Source organism: Molothrus ater, chromosome 2 (assembly GCF_012460135.2).
Source record: "Molothrus ater isolate BHLD 08-10-18 breed brown headed cowbird chromosome 2, BPBGC_Mater_1.1, whole genome shotgun sequence".
Lineage (NCBI taxonomy): Eukaryota > Metazoa > Chordata > Aves > Passeriformes > Icteridae > Molothrus > Molothrus ater.
Genome location: NC_050479.2, coordinates 85,490,249 through 85,511,949, shown reverse-complemented (window position 1 = coordinate 85,511,949; position 21,701 = coordinate 85,490,249). Strand labels below are relative to the sequence as shown.

The 21,701-nt window shown below is 38.8% G+C and overlaps 1 protein-coding gene across 1 annotated transcript in view; it reads right to left on the bottom strand.

The window, feature by feature from the left end:
- TENM4 (teneurin transmembrane protein 4) overlaps window positions 1-21,701 on the bottom strand; it is a 601,532-nt gene that overhangs the window by 177,004 nt on the left and 402,827 nt on the right. The window contains 2 exon segments of the mRNA XM_054518583.1: window positions 1,175-1,389; window positions 6,170-6,340. Coding sequence (XP_054374558.1) covers window positions 1,175-1,389; window positions 6,170-6,340 — 386 coding nt within the window.

Genomic DNA, 21,701 nt, shown 5'->3' with positions numbered 1-21,701 from the left:
TACTGTGGCACTGGAATTATGATGTGCTGATCCTACTGAAATATTTTAATTTTGCAGAAAAGTACATAGAAAAGCATAGATTTATGACATCTCTTTGACAGAAATAAGTGGGAGGTGTGTTAATATGTATAAAATACCATATTATCCACAGAGATCATAATAAACATATTTATTTGTTCAAAACCAAAAAAGGCGGGATATTTCTATAAATCTCTAGTATTTTCAGCTAATAGTAGAGGGCAAGGGCAAGATACACTAACATAAACCTGCTAATTCTTTGATAACCTGCTGATGCAAGTGGGAGTAAGATACTTTGCACTACCAGTGTATTATGCCCTAATGTATTAATCAATCTGGGTAAGAGCAGCTTAGAAGCTGAAACAGAAAGGAGAGAAAAAAAGAAAATATAAATTCCTTACTTAAGGGGATGGTTCTTCAGAGTTTTTCTCACTAAGTGATTTTTTGATATGTTTTTTTTTTATCAAGGTGTATTTAAAAAAATCTGCTTTCATTTTAGTCCTACAGAATAGTAACTTAGATCTTGATTTCTGCCTAAGTTGATGGCTTTCTGTAAAAAATTGGTTTTCTTTTTTTATAACTAATTACTGGGCCCTGACAAACCTCATTCTAAGCAGATAGTCAGCATACATCATGTGAAGGGTTGGCTCAAGGCATTCTGACACGGAAGACAGAAGTGAATCTTGCTCCCATAATGGTGACCAACTGGGGTCTTGCTGCCCTTACCATGAGACAGAAAAGGCAGTGGCTGAAAGAGAGACAGACCTGATGAATATGAATCTGCTTAAGAAAAGATTCCTTTGGATGCCTTTGTGCAAAGCACTGGATGGAGAAGGTGGTATAATCTGATTTTGGAGCAACCAGCTGGTAGCCTCAGTTACCACCAGCCTCACAAAACCCTCCTCCTCTGGCAGCCTGCTGCCTCAGACAACTGCCTGCTCTTCCCCTGCCTACAGCCTACCAGATTAATTTGTGTAAATTTCTTCAATTATCCCTTGATTCGCGTTCTCTGAATAAATGATCTTGGGCATCTTACAGGCATGCAACAAACTCCTGAAAGAAATAGATTAAATAATACATCATACAAACATCAATTTGAGACAACATAATTTAGTAAGTGAAACATAATTTAATTAAGGAAATAAGGTCCCATTACCTGTGTGTGTGATGGTGGGAGTCCTTTTCTGCCATAGATGCCAACGAGAGCAGCCTTTCCTAAAGACACATTGAATTTCAGATGCACTGGGTGGTCGATGAACACCTGAGATCTCCAAAAGATACCAGGAGGGATCTTCTGTGTGGCTCGTCTGCCTACATCAATTTCTCCGGAGTCTATAAAACTGTCGTCTGGAAAGAAACTACTGGGCTTTCCTGCCAAAACACAGGAACAAAATTCTTGAATTAGTCTTTAGATCCTGAAAGTAATCTAATCATACTGGTATCTCTGACACTGATCTTGAGAAACAGTCTATTAGTGTCCTGAAGTCTTCAGAGTACTTTGTCTAGTCAATCCATACGATTATGGGAAAAAAAACTGGCAGGATTATTTCTGGCTTCAATAACTATTTTGTTTGAAAACATGAGCATGGGAAGGGCAACCTGGAGAAAAATGGCGTTTTGTTTAAACTGTAACATCAGAGAGTGTGTAATTACATTCCAAAGACAAGAATAAATCATCTGACATTATATCCTACATTAATATAAGTTTAGGAATGGAGAAGTCATCATTAAATTAGTAAAGAGAAGTGTAGTGAGAATGAGATAGATGTGCCACAGAGTGGAATGGTGGGGGGGGGAACAGCAGCATGAACAATGCCTAAGTGGGGAAAGGAAAATGTTTCTCTATTAAATTAATCCTTGACAGTGGTAACAGTATTTGAAATAGTAAAAAAAAAAAAAGCAAACAAAAAAAAAGGACTGAGATACAAAAAGGAGACCATATCCTGCACTTGAGTAGTATCTATGAAGAACCATTAGAGGTTTTAACTGGGTTTCAATAAAATCTGTAAAATATGCTATTATTATCCATTTTCTTTCAGAAGACAAATGGAGGCATCTGTTTCTAAAACTACGAGGCTGGAGAGCCTGGGTATTCAAATGGGATCAGGACATGCCATAATGTCCAAGGGAATCAGCAGGGAGCTTGGCACCCCTAAAAACATACCTGAGGAATTCCAGGTTGGAAATTTATGCAGTTATAGCTCCCAAAGCAGATGGCTGCCTCACAAAATCTGGACCCAAAGGAAGACTAGGGAATGAGGGGCAGAATGAAAAATCAGGTGCCAGAATGTTCCCTTTTCAGCCTGTGCTATAACCAGTGGCCACAGCTTTGGGTGCACGGCACAGGGATGATGAAGAAGGCAACTGCTTAGCAAATAGCCTTTATTAAGGACACTTCTAGTGGAAAAGTATGTAGTAGCATCACCTGAAAGATTCTGGCTTTAGGAAGGAGAGCAACATGTCACCAACAAGGATTAATTATTAATTTAGGAAATGCAAATAAATTTGTTTCTTATCTCCATGCCATTACAGCACACACTACTCTGCATTTCACAGAGCAAACAAATGTAACAAAATGAGAAGGAAACTTCTGACTACATACATTCTTTTGTAGGAAAATCACATTATGAATGTTTTTTTCTTCCAGTACCTACATTTGAGGATGGGGGAAAAACATCCTTTCCCATCTATCATGAATTTATATCAAATAGTCTCAGAATTTACTTGCCATGTTGAAAATGGGACTGGTAGAACATTGCATTTTATTATTTCAAATGACATTTCCAAGAAGATTACATAATGTTAAATATAGTATTGCCTTAAATTTCTCCACATACCATCCCAACACAAACTCTCCAGAAACAGATGTAAATTGTTAGCTGTCTCTGAAAATCAATATAGAAATTATATGCATATTAACTATTAAGGATGGAGAATTTTTCCTTGCAGAATTTTTGGCTCCAGTAACACTAAACCCTGATTTAAAGTCAGCAACTACTTAAGGATACTGCTGGAGCAGTACTTGATGGCATGAGCTATTTTGAGGCAGAAGTTCTATGCATACCAGCACAAAAGGTTTATATATGCAAAGGCTGCATGTTCACACAAAAAAAGCTACTCTTAATTTTATAAGATCTCCATTTATCTTTGCTCATCACTCTCAAATAAGTACAGGCAGGAAATCTGCTGACTTTTTATCTTTTTTCAGTCCATGTACATATTAAAGGAGATAACAGGAAACAGCTTAGGTAAATGGGCATTCTTTCTGAATCCTTCTGGGCTAATAGAGTATAATTGTACAAGGAAAATCAACCAGCTACATTCTGAAGGGAATTACTTTATCAACTGGATTGATAGTATTTATTTGGCATACTAAAATTTTCTTTTCACGCTCCCAGGATTATGAGAAACAGTTCCAACGTCTTCATGCAAAGTTTCTTACTGAACTATTGTAAGATGAAAAGATTGAGGATTCTATTAAAGAAGAGCTAAAGACATCACATGTTTTGGTTCAAAAGAAGGATATATTTTTTCTGATTACCACTGACATGTTTTATAGATTCTTAGATATTCAGATGAAAACCTGAAGTATTTGATATACCCCATGATTGTTCATTAATAAAGATTGCACATCAGAGTGATTCAGGGAAGGTGAGAATTTAATATGACAGATGTTGCTATGCAAGATAGAGCCTGGAGAAAATGAGCACAGGGTGTATTCTGTAGAGAGATCAGCACTTGCTCATGCAAACGAAAATGCTTCTGTGATTACAAAAGACAGTCTCACAGAAATAATTTTTTGTACACACAATTACAAAGTTTGTCTCCTCTTGGTGGACAGTTGTATGTTTGAAAAGCACATATTCTAAGAGCTGTTATGTCATGTTGCCAGAGGTTGAAGCTTGTCCTCATAGAGAAGTCCAAGGAGAAGCTCTCTTGTGAATTCAGTCCCTGAAATCCCTCTCTGTTTCACCAGTTGCAGCCTACAATAAGATCAGGCCCTATGGACTGGATACTTCACGAAGAAAGTATAATAAAAAAGCCATTTCAGCTTCTAATCAGAAATTGGCTTTTAATCAGAATACCTGACTCCTTAAAATTAACTTCAGGTCTGAATTCTTAATTGGGCTGTCAATTACTTTGCTCTTTCTGTATATCACCTTGAACTTTTTAGTTACCGTAGCAACTCTTCCTAATTTCTTTATATCAAACTGAACTACTTCATTTCAGACCTTGCTGAATCTCTCTGTATTTCTCACAGGATGGTTCCATCACCCATGAAAACACTTAAAAACACACACAGCTCTGACTTAACCACAGTCAATTACATGCTTAAATGTAAGCATGTGATTAAGGGCTTTGGTAAACAGGGTTGGGCTTCAACAGAGGTAAATGCTGTTCTGGAGCACAGCCACAGATGAGAAAGGATGACTGTTACTGAGAGCTGGCAAGACATTGGTAATGATTCATTCAGATCAGCTCTAAGAATGCTCCTAACACATTCTAGCCTATTTCATTCTGATCCAGAAGACATTCAAATATATTTCAATTCTCTTTAAAATAAATTTCAGTCACAGACATTCTGGTCTAGAACTGAAGCCTGGCAGCACTGCTAGTCCAGAATTAGTTACACAGTTATCTGATGGGGAGAGAGCTGCATTTGAAGGCTGGACAGTATTACTCCTGCACCAAAGGTGCTGATGTGTTTTTTAGTCAGGACACGGTATTTTCCTCTAAAGCCTAGAGATTCCCTAAGATTTATACAAAGCACTAACTTGAGGGGTCTTCTCATGACACAACTATGCTATTTCTCAGATTTCTCCTTTAACAGAGCAGCAATCAAAATTTCTACTCGTGTCACTATAAACGTGGCTAAAATAAAATCAAGTGAAGGTCTTTCACTTGGACGGCAGCTTTGAATGCCTACATTTTATTTTGACTTTTACAAGGAAATGGACAGATCAAAGCTAGATGATTCAAAAATGAACCATATGGCAAGTTAGAGGGGAAAAGAAAAGGATCTGTCGTGAAGTATTTTTGAGTACAACAGCAGGGCTGTCTGCAGCTTGCTGTACTGTCTAGTACGGTTTGCTGAGAATAACCTGCTTAGCTGATTTTTCCTTGTAGCAACTCGATGGCGGCCATCAGTTACCAGTAAATGCACTGTTTTAAGGAACACACATAATTATGGCCTTCATTTGGACTAATAAAGACAGAAAAACTCTTATAGGACAAACCTGCTACAATTAATTTAAATTAAACATGTAAACACAGGCTGTCAGCCAAAGCCTAGGAAACTCTGCGGAAACATTTGAGTTCAGTGAGTTGCAAAAACACTAGCATACATCTTATCTGTCCAAAAAACTTCCACCAAAATAACTATCAAGAATAGTCTATTACCTGGCTGGTATCTCATAATTATATATAGAGAAGCTTAACGCACAAACAAAAAAGCTTTCTGAAAGTTTGCATTTCTCATTTCTCCAGCTATGTCTGGTGAGGGATAAGACTTTGCAGAGCTTACAAGTACTTTTAACAGTGGTGCCTCTAAAAAAAGAACACAGTGATGTAAAGCTGCTGAGTAAGGTGCTGCTGAATTGAGGACCCATAAGCTGCTTCTAATTTCTGTCAACACCATGATACTTTACGGAGACCAGGCTTTTTATCTGGCTACTTTTGCAAAGCTATGCTCAACTCTGGAACGCCAAAACTTACAGTGTAATAGCTCTCAGTAAGTATTTTGGTCCTCAAACATTTGCTAAGTGGCAACAAATAGTCCAACTCAAACATTTTTGTAGTTCTGTAGAAGAAGCTTGATCCAGTGCTCCAGGAATCATTTAATTTTCAAGAGACAAAGTTTTTCCATGAAAACAACCACTCGAGGCAGGGTTTTCATGATGGCCTTCTGTAGTCTGTGAGAATGCCTTGAATGTGTGGAGAAGGTTTCACAGTTTTATTGCATTAGTGGACATCAGAGGGGTATGAAACTTAGAAACATATGGAAACAGGACTGACAGCTACTAGCTCTAGACATGAAAGACTGGAGAAGCACCTGCTGATGGCAGCACTGAGGGTAATGGAACATGAGATTGGACGGCTGGAGTTTAGAGGCAGACAGAGGACTCACAACATGGACACACACCAACCATACCTTCACTGGTTCCTTTGCCTTTCCTGTCAGGTAACTCTAACCCTGTGCCCCCCGAAGGATATAAGGAGACGTCCGTTGGCACTGGCCAACTGCTGGCTGTGTCTTCCGTGATCTCATACATCTGCCCTTCCATCGGCTGCAGGTGCCAGTTTAGGCCAAACAGGTGCATGGCTGTGGTGAGCAATGAGAAAAGTCATCTTTTTCTGTTTGGGAGAGTTTCAGAACTACAGGGGCACTTTCTCTTTCTAAACTCTCGCTCCAGTGCCTTATTAGTGGTCATTGCTTTAGGACAAGAATAGGATTAATGTAATTAGACAGCCCCTGCTGCTTCTACCATACCAGCTCCCTAGGTCTTTCTACCCACTTACACTTGATTTAGATCACCTGTAACAATTCGCTCTGCTTCTTCCAGCAGAACCACTCCTGACTCATGGTCTCCATAACCAGGCACAGTGTTTCACAAACCTCCCAAGGCTGGGATGACAATGAGGTGAACACAGAAAAACAAGAAGTATTATTTCTTAACATACCAATAAATCCTGGGGAACTGCACTCTGGTTTGTTTTGCCATATTCACAAGTGTATTATATAGGTTCTCTTTTTTTTTTACCCATCAATTATACACAGAAGCCTTTACAGACATCTCTGACAGCTTTTTCTCGTTAAGACCAAGTAAAAACAGGCAATTCAAGACCCATCTTGTGCACATGCCTTTGTGCTCTGCATCACAAATGTGAGCAACTATGTCTGAGCATTCTTTCGTACAACTCAGCCTCTTCTATTCAGATCAAAGACATATCCTTGAGAACTGAAAACAAGCATCACCATTTAGATTTGTGTCATAGCAGGGCAAAGCTCTCTGTAGGTTTCTGGGCCATGCAAAGTCACCCAGGGCACATGTGAGTCTATTTCAAGGCATTACATGAAGACAAGTAAAGTTAAGGGAAAAAGACAAACTACCTAAAAAGCAAATGCATGTATGAGGAGTATGGAAATCATATGCTTATACACCTAATACTTGCCCCTTCCAAATATAAAGCAAAAGAATGTGGCTTGTGGCTTACCATATCAGTTCTTCCATCCCCAACATAAACATTTCATACTCAATCAGTATCCAGCTTAGCTTCAGGCTCTACACAGCTAAATGATCTGATATTTGCTACATTTGGAATGACATTTCTTTTTTAAGGGAAAGCCTTGATATTTTACACTATAATTTCTCCAAGAAACTATACAATGGCTCTAACATCACAGCCATTTAGTATAAACAAAAAAAACCCAAAAACAAACAAACTGAACAAACAAACAAAAAGAAACAAACAAAAAAAACCCCAAAAACCAAAAACCCAGTAAAGAAACAGCATTTCCATGGCCTACAACTCTATTTTTATTCACAAACGTACACCTGAGATTGGCAACCATTGTTAGGGACAAGTGGTTAATTTATTTAAACCTGTGCATCAGAAACAATCTTTACAAGATTACAAGAGAACTGAAAAGTAATCTGAGTAGCTCTCTGAAGACAGCATGTTTAGGCAATTTAGCAAAATACGGGATTTATTCCCGTTCAGTCTCAACTGGGTCACCTATCATTTACTAACATAAACAAGGCTGTCTTTGCACAACTACAACATCACAAAACATGAGTGCAAAATTCTTTTTTACCATGTAAATGGAGACTGTGTTTGTTAACAATTTTTTCCATTAGGAAAGAAAATGCACTCCTAAAACTCCCACACAGCAAGGAAGCACAACAAGGAATGTCTCCTGAGGGCCTGTTCAACACTTGTTTTTATACAGGTACATATACCAAGAAGGAATGTTACCAACACTACTGGTTATATTACCAGTAGTGTTGGTAACATTCCTTCTTGGTATAAGGGTACTTTAAGAAGAGGAACAAGTATTTTCATCTAAAAGGGATATATTTACTCAGCAGAGAAACTGAGAAGAGGGAGGAAAGGGAAGAGAGGAAATCAGACCATGAACAAGGAATCTGCATTAAGCATTTGGCATCACTATGCTTGCATAATATCTTTGTGTTTATACAGCCCTCATCATCAGAGTGCCTGGGCACTTCATAGCTATTAACCTCACAAAACCTCACTGGTAGGAATCTGCTTTTTTCTAGTACACAGAAAAGAAAATGAGAACTACAGTAGATTAAAGGACTAACTCAATTCACTTGTTTGGGCATTAAAATGCAATTTTGTGTTAATTCACTTAACTTACTGTATGCTTACAGGGTTGCAAGCTCCAAGAGGCATTTCATGCAGCTCTCTGCCAGCAGTTCTGTTGTAAGCTCAGTACTGGAAGCTGTCTTATAAGTCCATCCAGGCTGGACGTTTCCAAGGACCAGAGTGTTACCCAGGTGCCACAGAGCTGTTACAGAGCTCAAGGGCTTAGATGTTCTGAGCACACAAGTTCCTACGTTTAACATGGGATCTTTGTAGTTACATGCATGTTTGTAGTTCCAAGCAGAATGGAAACTGTACTCTTCAGTCCTCCAAACTCAGGCATTCCTAGACAGCAGTCAGGCCTAAGTTCTGCTGGTGCTAAGTGCTTAACATCAGCTCCACCTCTCAGACATCTTCATGTTAGAATGACCTGCATGAGCTTATAGTGGGCATTCCTGGTCTAGGCAGAACTGAGCCAGTGGTCTGCTTTCTTTGTAACACCATTTGACTTCCTCTGTCCTTTGGACATCACACCCTAAGTGCCACACAGATTTTTAGGAACACATTGCAAGGCCATTGTTTCCCCAAAAGGCTATTGCTGCTTCTCTTCCCCTTAGGAGGAATTTATTATTGTATCATATTACAAATAAATAATTGCAAGCAAATAAAAGTGAAAAACTCAACACTGCTTTGGGTGCAGTGGGCATTTCTTCCAGGCATTAAAATTAATTTAAAATATATGAGAGGAAATGTCTTAAGTGATCATCTTGCTTCAGTTTAACAACAGAACTGACACTCTGGAAGAGGCTACAGCTTTTCTGCACATTATCCGTCCACTTGCGCAAGTGGATCAACCATTCCATGTCATCATTCAATGCTCAATGTTTGAAAAGCGTCTTACCATTTCCCAAAATAGAAAATACAACCAAATTATCTGTAATATAGATACTGTGTTAGTAGTAGTTAAAAGTAGTAGTTAAAAGACTTGTATTAATGTTAACTTTTGTCCTTTGCTAGTAGATTTTGTCTAAAGCAAAAAGCTTCTTGTGTACACTGATCTCATCGTCACATAGGTCACAAAATCACAGAATGGTTTGGGTTGGAAGGGACCTTAAAGACCACCTACTTTCAACCCCACTAACATGGGCAAGAACACCTTCCACTAGACCAGGCTGCTCTATGCCTGGCCTTGAACACTTCCAGGGATGGAGCATCCACAACTTCTGTGGGCAACCTGTGCCAGTGCCTCATCAGCCTGACAATAACAATTCATTATATCTAATCTAAATCTATTCTCTTTTCATTTTAACACCATTATGGCCCTGTCCTGTAACTTCAAACTTTGGTAAAACATCTCTCTACATCTTTCTTAAAAGCCTCCTTTTAAAGTACTGAAAGGCTGTAAGAAGTTCTCCAATGATAAGCCATGAGAATGACATCTATGCACACCATGCACACAAAAGTGCAAAACGTTGAAAACCTGAATTATTTGAATAGCATTTTGATTATCAAGTGGCTTAAAAATTCCAAAAACAGTGTAAAAGCTGAGAGCTACTGCTCTATTCAGGATTTCTGAGTTGATGCTTTTAAGCACAAAATAAAAGCCTATAAATATCCCCATTCATATGGCAAACAGATATCATGCAATTTCTGCTATAGGTAGGCAATAACCACAAAAGTCAACCTGAAACAAGAACAAAGAGTCTGATTTACTTTGGAAACACACTCTTGTAGCAGGTATTTTATGAGGATGTCACCTGAATAAGTGATTTCATTACTATATTCCAAATACCAGCAGTGTCTGATTGGCAACCTGGTGAAGATTCATTTCTCCTCTTGCTCTAACTGCCACACTGGTGCTAAAAAGTTAAGTGGTAATAGCAGTGGATATTTTGAGTCTTTACATCTCAATGGGATGTGTAAAGCTGTTGTTGCACACAGTTGTGTTTAAAGGTTTTATGAATCAACCTTGATCTGTGCAAATTCTTTCTCACAGAAAAAAAAAATCAACTAAGGACCATAATCATAGAAAAGCCCTGTAACCATGGATGAGAGCCATAATAATATATTTTGAAGTGTTAATGTTCCTAAGAGGGAAGTAAAGCTGTAAACATAGTTTCAGATTCCTGATGTTCTTAGTCTCTGGGTCAATGGAACCCACTGTGGACATTTTTTCTGGCTTTTTTTCGCCCCTGCTCAGCTAGACACAAGACGTTGCTGACACAGAGTAAATGCCCTCCTGAAAGCCCCCATGTCCTTCTCCATCTCCGTCTCCAACATGACGCTCAATAGATTTTCAGATATTGAAGGCTCCCCATGTGTTAAAAGAGCACTCTGCAATTAACAATCATTAAAGTGTACACTTTTGTAAAATACCATGTAGCTTTTACTGCCTAGAAAGCTCCATGACAGGCCCTTTGCAGAAGCTTTGGTTATATTCCCCATGGAGAAGAAAACTCTCTTGTCTCCCTTCTGCTGGAATGAAAACAATACTTAGAGAGAAACCCTGCTTGCTCTCTGGGCTGTTTCACCACCACCAACTTAGATGATATAAAGGCATCTGGGGCCTCTGGCCCATTATGCTCATGTTTTGAATTTAAAGCTTTGACTTGCATGACCTTTCCCCTGTAGCTAAGTGCCAGCAAAAGATGCCCTAAAACTTGCTGAATGGGTAACAGAATTTTCTGTGCCAGACTAAATCCCCTTATCCTCAGTCCTAAGTCACCTGTGGCTGCCTTCTTGGTGGAAAAAAATTGGAGATCAAACTCCAGTCCTTTCAGGGTTTGATTACTTCACAGAATTCAGCATTCAACCATGCCAGTGTGATATGGCTGTTCTTTTCTGGACTCAGATTCACTTTAGCAGAGAAAATTTGCTAAGACTTTAGCATGATCTGAGTTATTTAATCATGCAAATAAATCAAAGTTCATATTGATGGAACCAAGTATTCAGGATCATGATTCTTCTGATTTTAACATATTATTTTTTCCTATATTGCATTATTCCTACTCCATAGCTACCTGTGGACACCAAAATCAGCAGCAGCAGACGCTGTTAAGTCAAATAAAGAGGAACATTCTTTCCAAGTTTCTTTTGAAGACATTTAGGCTTTTGAGTATCTTTGTATTATTGCCACTTGCTTATGAGACAACAAAACACTAAAGTCAAAACAACTTACTCAGCGGAGCAGAGAACAAAAGAAGTGGTGCAGCATTTAGAATAAAAAAGGACGAACAAAGATAATAATTCACATGGTCAACAAAATGGACATCTCTTAGGACAGGTTGATGGAACGAAGGAGTTAGCAGAGAGAGGCAGATGATTGTGATAGATCACAGGGAGAAGAAAAGACAAGACATGCTTACTGAAGCATAAGAGACCCCCAAAAAGCACACCAGTCAGCAAAAAATTGAAAAACAAACTGCTGGCCCTTTATTAGCTTGTTGCTTTGCCCAAAGCAGCAAGCTAAGTGTAATAAATAACCAAACCAATCAATTAGGATGTTTGGATTAAGGCTACAGCTGAAGCCACCAGGTGCTTCCATAGTATTTGTTAAAAGCATTCTCACAGCAGCTCCCAGGCTCCGCTGCTTCCTTCTCCCCTGCCCTCTCAGGGCTAAGTCCAGCAGGTACCACAGCTGGCCTGGTGACTGCTCACCCAGGCAAAGCTGCTACAGAAACAAAGGAAAGAAGAAAATAGCAATTTTTTTCCAGCTAACAACTGATCTTGCCCTAAACAATGGATAAAGACTTTCTCAGAATCAAAGCCTAACAAAACACATTAATGATCCCTACCTGAGCCTGGACTTAAGCAAGCACAGGGGTAAAGGGCATAAAGGCAAGACAGAAGTCTTTTGGGATTCTCATCTGAAAACCCCAGCCAGTTGCTTTGCAGTAAGAATACTCCAGGTTTTGAATCCATATTTATGTAAGAATATATGCTCGTATATGTCAGTATAATTGCTTAAATAACACAGGGGAGGGCACAAGCTCTGGAAAAGCTTCACAGTCCACCTCTACACTGCCACCCCACCCTCCCCAGCTCACCTGTACTGGGCTCCATCTGGAGAAGTTTGGCTTTGCTACTCCACTGGTTTCTACAAGCACCTCACTGCACTGCTGACAGCTAAGCCTAAGTCAACAAAAGCCAAAAGGCCACTCCTTGGAGGGAGAAAGGTTTCCCAAAGCCTCCCCGTGCAGCATGGGGAAAAGGAGAAAATGGGAAAACACTGTGTGAGAAGGAACAAATGAGAAGGACTGATGCCACAATGGACAAGAATAAAAATGAGATATTGGAGGAAGATGAGAAAAATATGGAATGAGAGAAACTGAGAAAAAGAAGGTTAGAATAGAGCAAAGATAAGTTAAACAAAAAAGTATAAGGGATTTGGAATAGGAAAAACAGCTGAAGCTCAGTGGTTGAGAAGACATTTTGCAGGTTGTTTCTGTGCTCTCCCCTCTTTGTGTGGAAACAAGCATAAGATATGTGGTGATTACATATTCCCCTTTAACCTTCGTGCTTAGTCAGATCTAAAATAATATGCTCTCCAAAATGATACCTGAGCTTTGCTTTTTTCCTCCTAATTGAGAAAAAGCTGAATCTCACCACTGAATTACTCAGAGTTAATTTTAACCAAGTAAATGTATTGCTTTCAGTCCTGTCTCTGGAAGAAACATGACTGTAATTATCTGGATAACTGTCTCTACACTGAAATCATATGATTTTTGTATAAGTGGTAGAATTGACTGTTGCAGAATAAACCATATTTTTGTGACATCCAGTGTTATGAAAAGGAGCCTTTCAGCATGAAATAATCACTGGTTTGTCAGTCTTCTATAAGTCAACAAAGATTAGGAAGAATGGGAACGGTAAAACAAACATTAAAGAAAAAAAATCAAACTGTTTTTCTCTTACACTACTGTTCCATTTCAGTGCTGGCCAAGGCTTCTGTGGCAGAACACATGACAGTCAAGGGCTGAAGTGGCTTTATGGCCCTACTGGTGTAGGAAGAGGGCAAAAAGCTGGATGCAGCATATACTATCTGCTCTACTTGTTTGTATGGTCAAGTCCTGGACTAGACAGATCCAAGCTGTTGTTCATCTAAGAGCATGGGGACATTTTGAGTGTTGTAGTGATTTAATACCCCAAGAACACGTTCCCAGATCTGGAATTAAGACCTAGTATCTTGAATGAAGATGCCAGGGTTTTGTAGTATCATGAATTCACATCTTTTACACATACATACCCAGGTCACTCAGCAAGGCACCATGGGGCAAGAAGAGGGGGATTTCTGCAAGGCCACGTCTTATGTGGATTTCGGCAGTTACCTTGTGACCAAAAACTCTGTACAGCACTCTGTGTCATTCCTAGTGTCTGAAATTATTTCCTATACATAAATGCTTTCCATCTGTGGCCTAAAACTCTCACTCAGGAAATGGAAAACCTGACTTCATAAATCATCTTTTGCCCGAATGAATGTGAATTTGCACACCAGGACAAGACTGCAGTCATGTGGGAACAGAGAATCCCGCATACCAGGCTCTCCACAACCCAGATGGATTAGAGCTGCTGTGCAGCTAGAAATGTAAAATTAACAGGTCACAAAGGAATGGAGCCCAAAAGGCAGCTTGATTACATGTTGTTTAAGTGAAGACTCTAAGCCTGCAGCTGGGAGGTCCCACGACTCTGCTTCCTGCCTGTTGATTTATTTGACACAAGACAACAGTTAAGAAAAATAAAAAAGCACCAGGAGGGACATTAAGGGTAATGCTCACTATTGTAAATTCCCCATTTGCCTCCCCTCCTAAATGCTCAATGATCCGCCTTCAATGAAAAAAAAAGGGTTTTCAAGCCTCCTTCATAGTTTGGGGCTGAAGATACTTTGTTGGGCTGGGATGTGATTGCTTCATCTAAGAATTGGACAACTTGCATCCACCCATCTCAGGGTTAAAGGAGGAAGGATTTGGCTGATAAAACAGAGAGGTATCTGTGTTTGTTTGTTTGTGGGACTTTTTTAGGACCTCAAATGTCCTAAAATATGACGTAGGTGCTTCCACAGCCAGCTCAGTACTGACATATGCAATGGGATACATCTAGCAATTCCTGGGATCCTACCTTGCTGCCTGACTATTGCTTCACGTTTAAACTAAGCAAGCACCAAAAATGGTTCCTTTGGAGATAATTCACTTCTCCTTCCCTCAATCAGAATCACCACATGCAAAGGAGGAATTCAAATGACAGAGAGCTTCCTACCTTTTAAAAATTTGCCAGCAAGGTGGGAACTACCTTTTGAGAAAACAAAGCATCGTGCTAATCACCTGAAATCCTGCCACAAACACATTTACTTGCTTTGATTTGGCACTAGCTATTCTTTGACCCCTTCTGATTGAAGAAAAGCTGTATCCACGATTTCCACAATAGAAGCAGATGGTTTACCAAATACAATTAGCTTCTTCTTAGGAAAACACTTTATATTTTAATTTATTTCCCAATTGTTCTTAATAAGGAAGAAGAAAGGCTTCCAGCTGAAGCACCACATTTCTTTGAAACCTTCAAGGAAGTGACTAGAAAGGCATGTTTTAAAATGAAGCAGTTAAACTCAATGTTTGTTCAATGCAAAGAGTCAGCACTTCCTATTCAATGTCTTCCTAATTGCCCCTGAGGATCAAAGTCTTTTGAATGATTGCCTGTCCATTCAAATCATTAATAGATGATCATTGGCCCCTCCAGTGCTACAGTAGCTTGTAATTTCTTGCAGGAAAGGGAAAATGCAGTTTTAAATGGGTATATTTAAATATTTTTATGCTTTTTTAAAGGAGGATATTTTTCAAGTGTTAACCTATAGAAAGTATAGACATAAAAGTGGCGTGGCTTATCTGAGGAGCTGACTGCTTAAATACCTTTGGTAATTTCCTTTACCATTTACACTATTTTCAAATAGAATAGGAAGTGGAAAGATGGAGCTCAGCAGCATTTGGCTGCTATTAGGCAGCCAACTGCAAGAAAGAAACTTATTTCAGCCCTCAAAGCTCTGGTGGAATTGGTGTTACACATGCTCAGGCCTTTCTCAGTAAAATCATATTTTGCCTTCTAGATACCCTTTCTGGCAGAGACCATATTAAAATAAATATAATGGAGATATTTATTCAAGATCAAAGTCAATTATAAGATGGTCCCACTATACCTCTAAATGGAGTTTTAATTTGTGTATATAATATTAGAAATAATCGATTTCCCACTGGGGTATTCACTTCAATTAGAGAAATGAGGACAGGCAGCTGTACCAGAGGGCCTCTTATCCTGCTTTGCATTTACTAAAATTCTGGGCTAGCCTGTTGTGGACAGTATAATTTTACAAATGCCCTTTCATTACACACATATAAACTGCGAGGCACTAATTAAAAAAGGTGTCATTTACATAGGTAAATCCACAAGCTCTCACATGCTTCCTTCCTTGTTATCTCAACTAGAGAACTTTCAGAAAACCTACCTTCCAAAAATAATACAATAATTTGCCCAAATACTAAAAACCACAGTTTGCTGTGCAGAAGTCACAAAATATATCGCTCTTATTCTAAAACCTCAACACAACAGAGGTGGGATCACAGTTTAAATCAAATATCCCAGTTTAAGCATGAAGATCTAAATATTGCTGTAGAATTTGATGTGCGAGCTGATCTCTCAGATGGCTGCCTGCTCATCTGTTCTTCTGAACACAAACATGATTTTATTATAGTAAGACAAGTAAATGTCTTTGAGACCACTGCTTGTGTTTTAATCCTAAAATCAGCTGAAAACTGCATTAGTGTTATTAGTCACTATGCACATTCTAAAAGCACCAGAGCCCCAGTTGGGCTGTGCAAGTTGATACAAGAAAAATTAACAAAATGGCAATCTCAGAATCCCTTGATGTCCAAAGCACAGGTTTAACTTGAGCTTTACTTAGCCTAAGTAAATCTGGTGACTTCAAGAGGATGATGGAGGTGTTTAAAGTTCAGAACAAATTTACACATTTTGTAGATCTGGGCCAGAGTGTTCATCAGCATTGTCAAAACTGAGCTCTAAAGCAGAATCCTGTCAGCCTTGAGCCTGCTAGAAGAGATACGAAGAAATTTTAACTGTACCAGCGTTCAGGAGTATTTTGTTGTTTTAGCTGCTTTGGATGACAAAAGCACAGGTATGTTTAAAGCAGTCTAGGAATGTTTTAATTTCTTTTCTAGTTTTTCTTTACATATACTAGAAAAACAAACACTCTTTAGAGGGGGAAAAAATCCCTTTTTTTTTTTTTTCTGTACAAAAGCTTGGCAAATGGATACAAATGCACAGTTTGAGAAAGCGGATAAAGTGGGTGACACAGCACAATTAACAGTACAATAATTTTTGTGTCTGTCCAGAGACCATGAGCAAAATCCAGCACAATACTTTCAGGTGCTATAAATCAAAATGAAAGGTTCAGATCAGTGTAAAAAGGTCTCTCAATAACAAAACACAACCTGACAATTTGTTCCCTTGGACTTAGAACTAAATCCAGCACATAGAATAAGGCAAGTGCTAGCAAGAGCAACCCACAGTGTTCTAGAAAGACCCACAGCCATCTTTAAATTTAATTTTACCTAAAAAAAGCAGTTGCTAAAAAAACCTGAAGTTTGCCAAGTCAAGCACTCAAAAATGAGCAAAGAACAGAATTAAGATTGCTTTTGTGATTTTACATCAGCCCCTGTATGCATATTTACTCTGTAATAGCCTTTAATTCCCTCATCACAGGTTATTTTTTTCCACTGGCCCAATGCTGAGCAGAACAATTGCACAGAAATTACCACTCAACCCTGGCAACTCCAGCATTGTAGCACATTGAATTGCTTTCTAGGGATGCCATATGTGCAGTCTGCTTGGTAGCAGTAGGAGGGGGTTGGAAAGGGAAGGAACATTCGGCACGGACAATTTTGCTACTGCACTCTAACTAGGTCCCTACTGAGTATATGTGAACTCAGATTTTCTAGTTTTGTGGTAGCCAGCTCAGGGTGGATCAGAGGTGTGATAAAGTACACACCATTGCTTATTCTACCTAATAAAAAAAGAGGTGTCACCATTCTCCATCACTTCAGTACTTCTGCAATATAAATAGAGAACAACAGTAGATCCAAAAGCAGAATTTTGCCTAAATGAGTGCCACATCACCTGGTGGATCCAGATGCCTACTCTCACATCTATTTAGGCTATAGAGTCACAGAATCATTAAAGTTGGAAAAGACCTCTAAGATCATCAAGTCCAATCACTAACCCAGCACTGACAGGTTCACCATTAAACCACATCTCCATCTGCCACATCCATGTGCCTTTTGAACACTTCCAAGCACAGTGATTTCACCATGGCCAGCCTGTTCCACTGCTTGACAACCCTTTCAATGAAGAAACCTTTCCTAATACCCAATCTAAACCTTCCTGGTGTAACTTACAGACATTTCCCCTGGTCCTATCACTGGCTGCCTGGGAGAAGAGGCTGACCCTCACCTGGCTACAATCTCCTTTCAGGCAGTTGTAGAGAGATATAAGGTCCACCTGAGCCTCATTTTCTTCAGGCTAAACACCCCCAGCTGCTTCTTATCAGACTTGTGTTCCATCCTTTCCCCACCTCTGTTGTCTATCTCTGGACATGTTCCATCCAGCACCTCAATGTCTTTCTTGTAGGGAGATGCCCAGACATTCCCTTGTGATAACTTAGGCCATGATAATTCTGGTTTATCATTAAATACAAATGAAAGAAAGTGCTTGCTCGGGGGCACAACACACTGCTTTGTCCCTGCATCCCCAAAGACTAAGTTGATAGTAATGAATTAAACAGTACTAAGCAGGATAACTTGATATTCTGTAACATTTATTTGTTAGAAAGAGCTCTACCCATGGCACTGGCTCTGATCAGCCAATACCTTCCAAATTCCTGTGCACTGTTCAGCTGGCAAAGACCAGAGATCATTCTTAATAGCTGGTTTGGGTCTGAATACCCATAGGAGTTTAATAGTAGAGAAATGTATCCCTTCTGGACCAGTTGGGCGCCTAGAATGGTCCCATGTATATGTTCCACAACCTGGAGTACTCCATGATACAGTCTGACTGGGGAAGGTATACTAAAATCAATAAATTGTTACTAACTATCAAGATTAATGCTGTTTGTCAATCATTATGCTTAGATTGAAGGATTTTTTTTTTTTTTTTACCAAAAGCCTCTGGAAACTCTTTTGATTCTTGATTTCATTATCATTTCTGCCATAATTGAAAGGGATTCTGTCCATTGATACTCCAATTAGATTTTTCTTTTGAAACACTTAGGGTAAGCACAGCCATCATTTCTGCCAACTGCCTGGTTCTGCTTTGCTTTTTAAAGAGTTTCTTTTCACAATGAAGTGATGCTGCAGTTGTACTGGGCAAGCAAGGTGAGATGCTGCTGCTGTTTCACATGCTACCATATTTGAAAACAGCCAACATATCCTGTTCTCATCATCTGCCTAGGCAAGAGCTTCTGAGTGCAAAAGGGACACACTTGGAAGTTAAGGTATGATAAAATCAAATGGAGAGGAAGATAGGAAAAGCTGGAGATGATGGGAGAGTTTATAGGCTAGCATTGAAATACAAAGATTCAACAACCTCTGTCTATAGAGCACCAGAGCCTACTACCTCAAAGGGAAGTATGGAAGTGGTCCTTTTGGAGCTTTTAAGTTTCAGCATAAACAGTGGCTTGAAATCTTGACAAAGAGGAAAAGAGTGGACTGGACTTTCCGTTCATTATTTTACAGGTCATCAGGATGTTACCTGAGCAGTATACTTAACAACAACACCTCACCCTATAAAGATGTCTATCTACTACATAGCTCAATTTTAACTACAGGTAAAAACCTCTGAGAAAACATCACTGTGCACATTCAATAGAAATGTATAACCTGGCTGCAAAGCAGGCTTTGAAGCCATCTTTTAATTTATGCTAGAAAACAATGGGAGATAAACACTAAACTATAACCAAGGAGCATTTTTCACTGCCAGTGACATCCCTAATTGAGATTACTCTATGACTAGTTACCCACAAAAGCGTTTGGTATTTAAAAACACTGAAAAAGCCCATTACGGGAAACAATTCTTTCTGTCTCCACTTAACTGCAATTAAATTCCATGATTTCACACTAATTAGTATGAAATAAAAACATGGACTCAAAGAGAACTCCTTCCACAAGACATATAAAGATCCGTAAAACTGATTTTTTCAGCATCTGTGTGCAAAGGTCAATCTAACTCATGAAATAAAGATTATAGCAGCACATCTGTGCCACTGTCATAAAGACAAGGACAGCACTTCTGGAGTCAGCCTGCTGTTATTTTCTTTTCTGGGGGCTTAGAGCAACTGTAAAATCTCACTAAAAGCAACTGATAAAAGCTCATGGGTTGAGAGCCCATATCTGACCACTTAATAAAACCAGATGGAATTACATTAATCTCTCCTTGTATTAAAGATTCTTAATTTTAAGGAAGGATCAGACATCTAAAGGGCCAACTAATGCGTGGTTTCATGGCACACTGATGCAGACTCCCAGATCAGATGGAGTCTGCTGGATGCTTAGCCACAACCCACTTTCGACTGGTTAAATAATCAGTTATATTGGTGATCTACTTCTGAATGGAAGTCATTCTTCCAGTGATCCTACAATGATGAAAGAGGATCAGACTTTGACAAAAGGACCTCTTCAATCAGTGTCAAAATAAAACAATATGTGGAAATAAAAAAAAGTAATATATAAAAGCCAGAACAATAGGGGAGCAGAGAGTAATCTATATAAATCTAAAGCCAGGGAGAGAGGCAAAAAGAAGCTGAGGACATCAAGAAAAAAATACATGTCTTGAAAAAAACCCACAGAACAATAGAACATTTTTTTAAGTGTACTGAAACCTAGCAAAATGAGCAGCAATATTGATGGAGATAGGGAAATTGCTAATAATGTTGTAGTAAAGACTGAAGCATTCAGTAAGAATTTTGGTTCTAGCTTTTGAAAATAACTACAATAATGCAATCATTTCACAGGAAATAAGTTTTTTCCGGTCCATTAGTAACCAGGAATTATATTGAAGTACATCTATTTAAGGACAAACATTTTTAAATCTGCAGGCTCATTTAACTTGTACCCAGTAAAGAAGAAGGAAGAGTCTGACTCACTGATTAATACTGAACCAGCTACCAAGAAATTAGAACAAGATTAATGTTCTACAAATATTTAAGAAGGGAGAAGGACAGGACTTGGTTTTGGTAGTCTGACATCTATTATAGACAAAATAACAAAAACCATAGAATTGAACTGATAGAGAATAAAGAAAGTCAATGTATGGTATCTCAGGCCAACCATATTGCTTTTCTGAAAAACAGATCTTAAGAAACAGTTACTCATTCTTTGACAAGATTACAGTTTAGTAAGACATGTGATTTAGTTTGATGTGATTAAACAAACAAGCATTTTTGAAGGATATAAAGACATGCATACATGTATTAAAAAACTAACTGAAAGACATTAAAATTATCACTGCTGTTGAATAATCATCACGTTAGAATTTCTTGTGAAGTTGAACAACTGATAGTTAGTCTGAAATTATTCAACATTTGCATCAGTGTTATGTAAGTAAATATAAAATCATGGATCACTAAACATGTAGCTCAATACTTCAAGTGAGAAATACAATGATGAGGGCAGAACAGAAAAACAGGAGAGCAGGGCAGTAACTAAATTTGAATGATTCAAACAAACAGTGTGAATGGTCAGCCTATATACTTTGGATAATAGGCCACAAACTGTCCATGACATGGGACACTGGCAACTGGAAAGCAGAGAGAGCAAATGACTTTAGGAGTAAGAACAAGAAAATGCTGTACAACAATATCCTAGTGTAACTTTTATAGTCCACAAAGACCTAATGGGATGCTTACACATATAAGCTGGGAAGAAGCCAGCTGAAGGACATATGTGACTTACCTATGTAAAACAGTAAGTAGAGCTGGGGTTTGCTGGGCTTCGATGTGCAAAGAGGTCAGGTTGCATGATGTGATAGTTAATGGATTTTAAGTTACAAAAAATTGAGCAAACAGTTTTAAATGAAAGTTATGGGAATCCTTAGGCTTTTTCCTGCCTCCAATAAGCACTGAATTAGTCGAGAAAAGATGTAAACTGTCCCAGTATATTGTAGACTCTGAAGAAGTACTAACCACTTTGCAAAGCAGAAATTTTGCTGCCAAGTTCAGAACATATTGTCATCACATGGATACCTACATTTTAGTACTTCCCAGTTTCCACAGACTGGGCGAGTCTGGCAAAATAAGCAGGTCT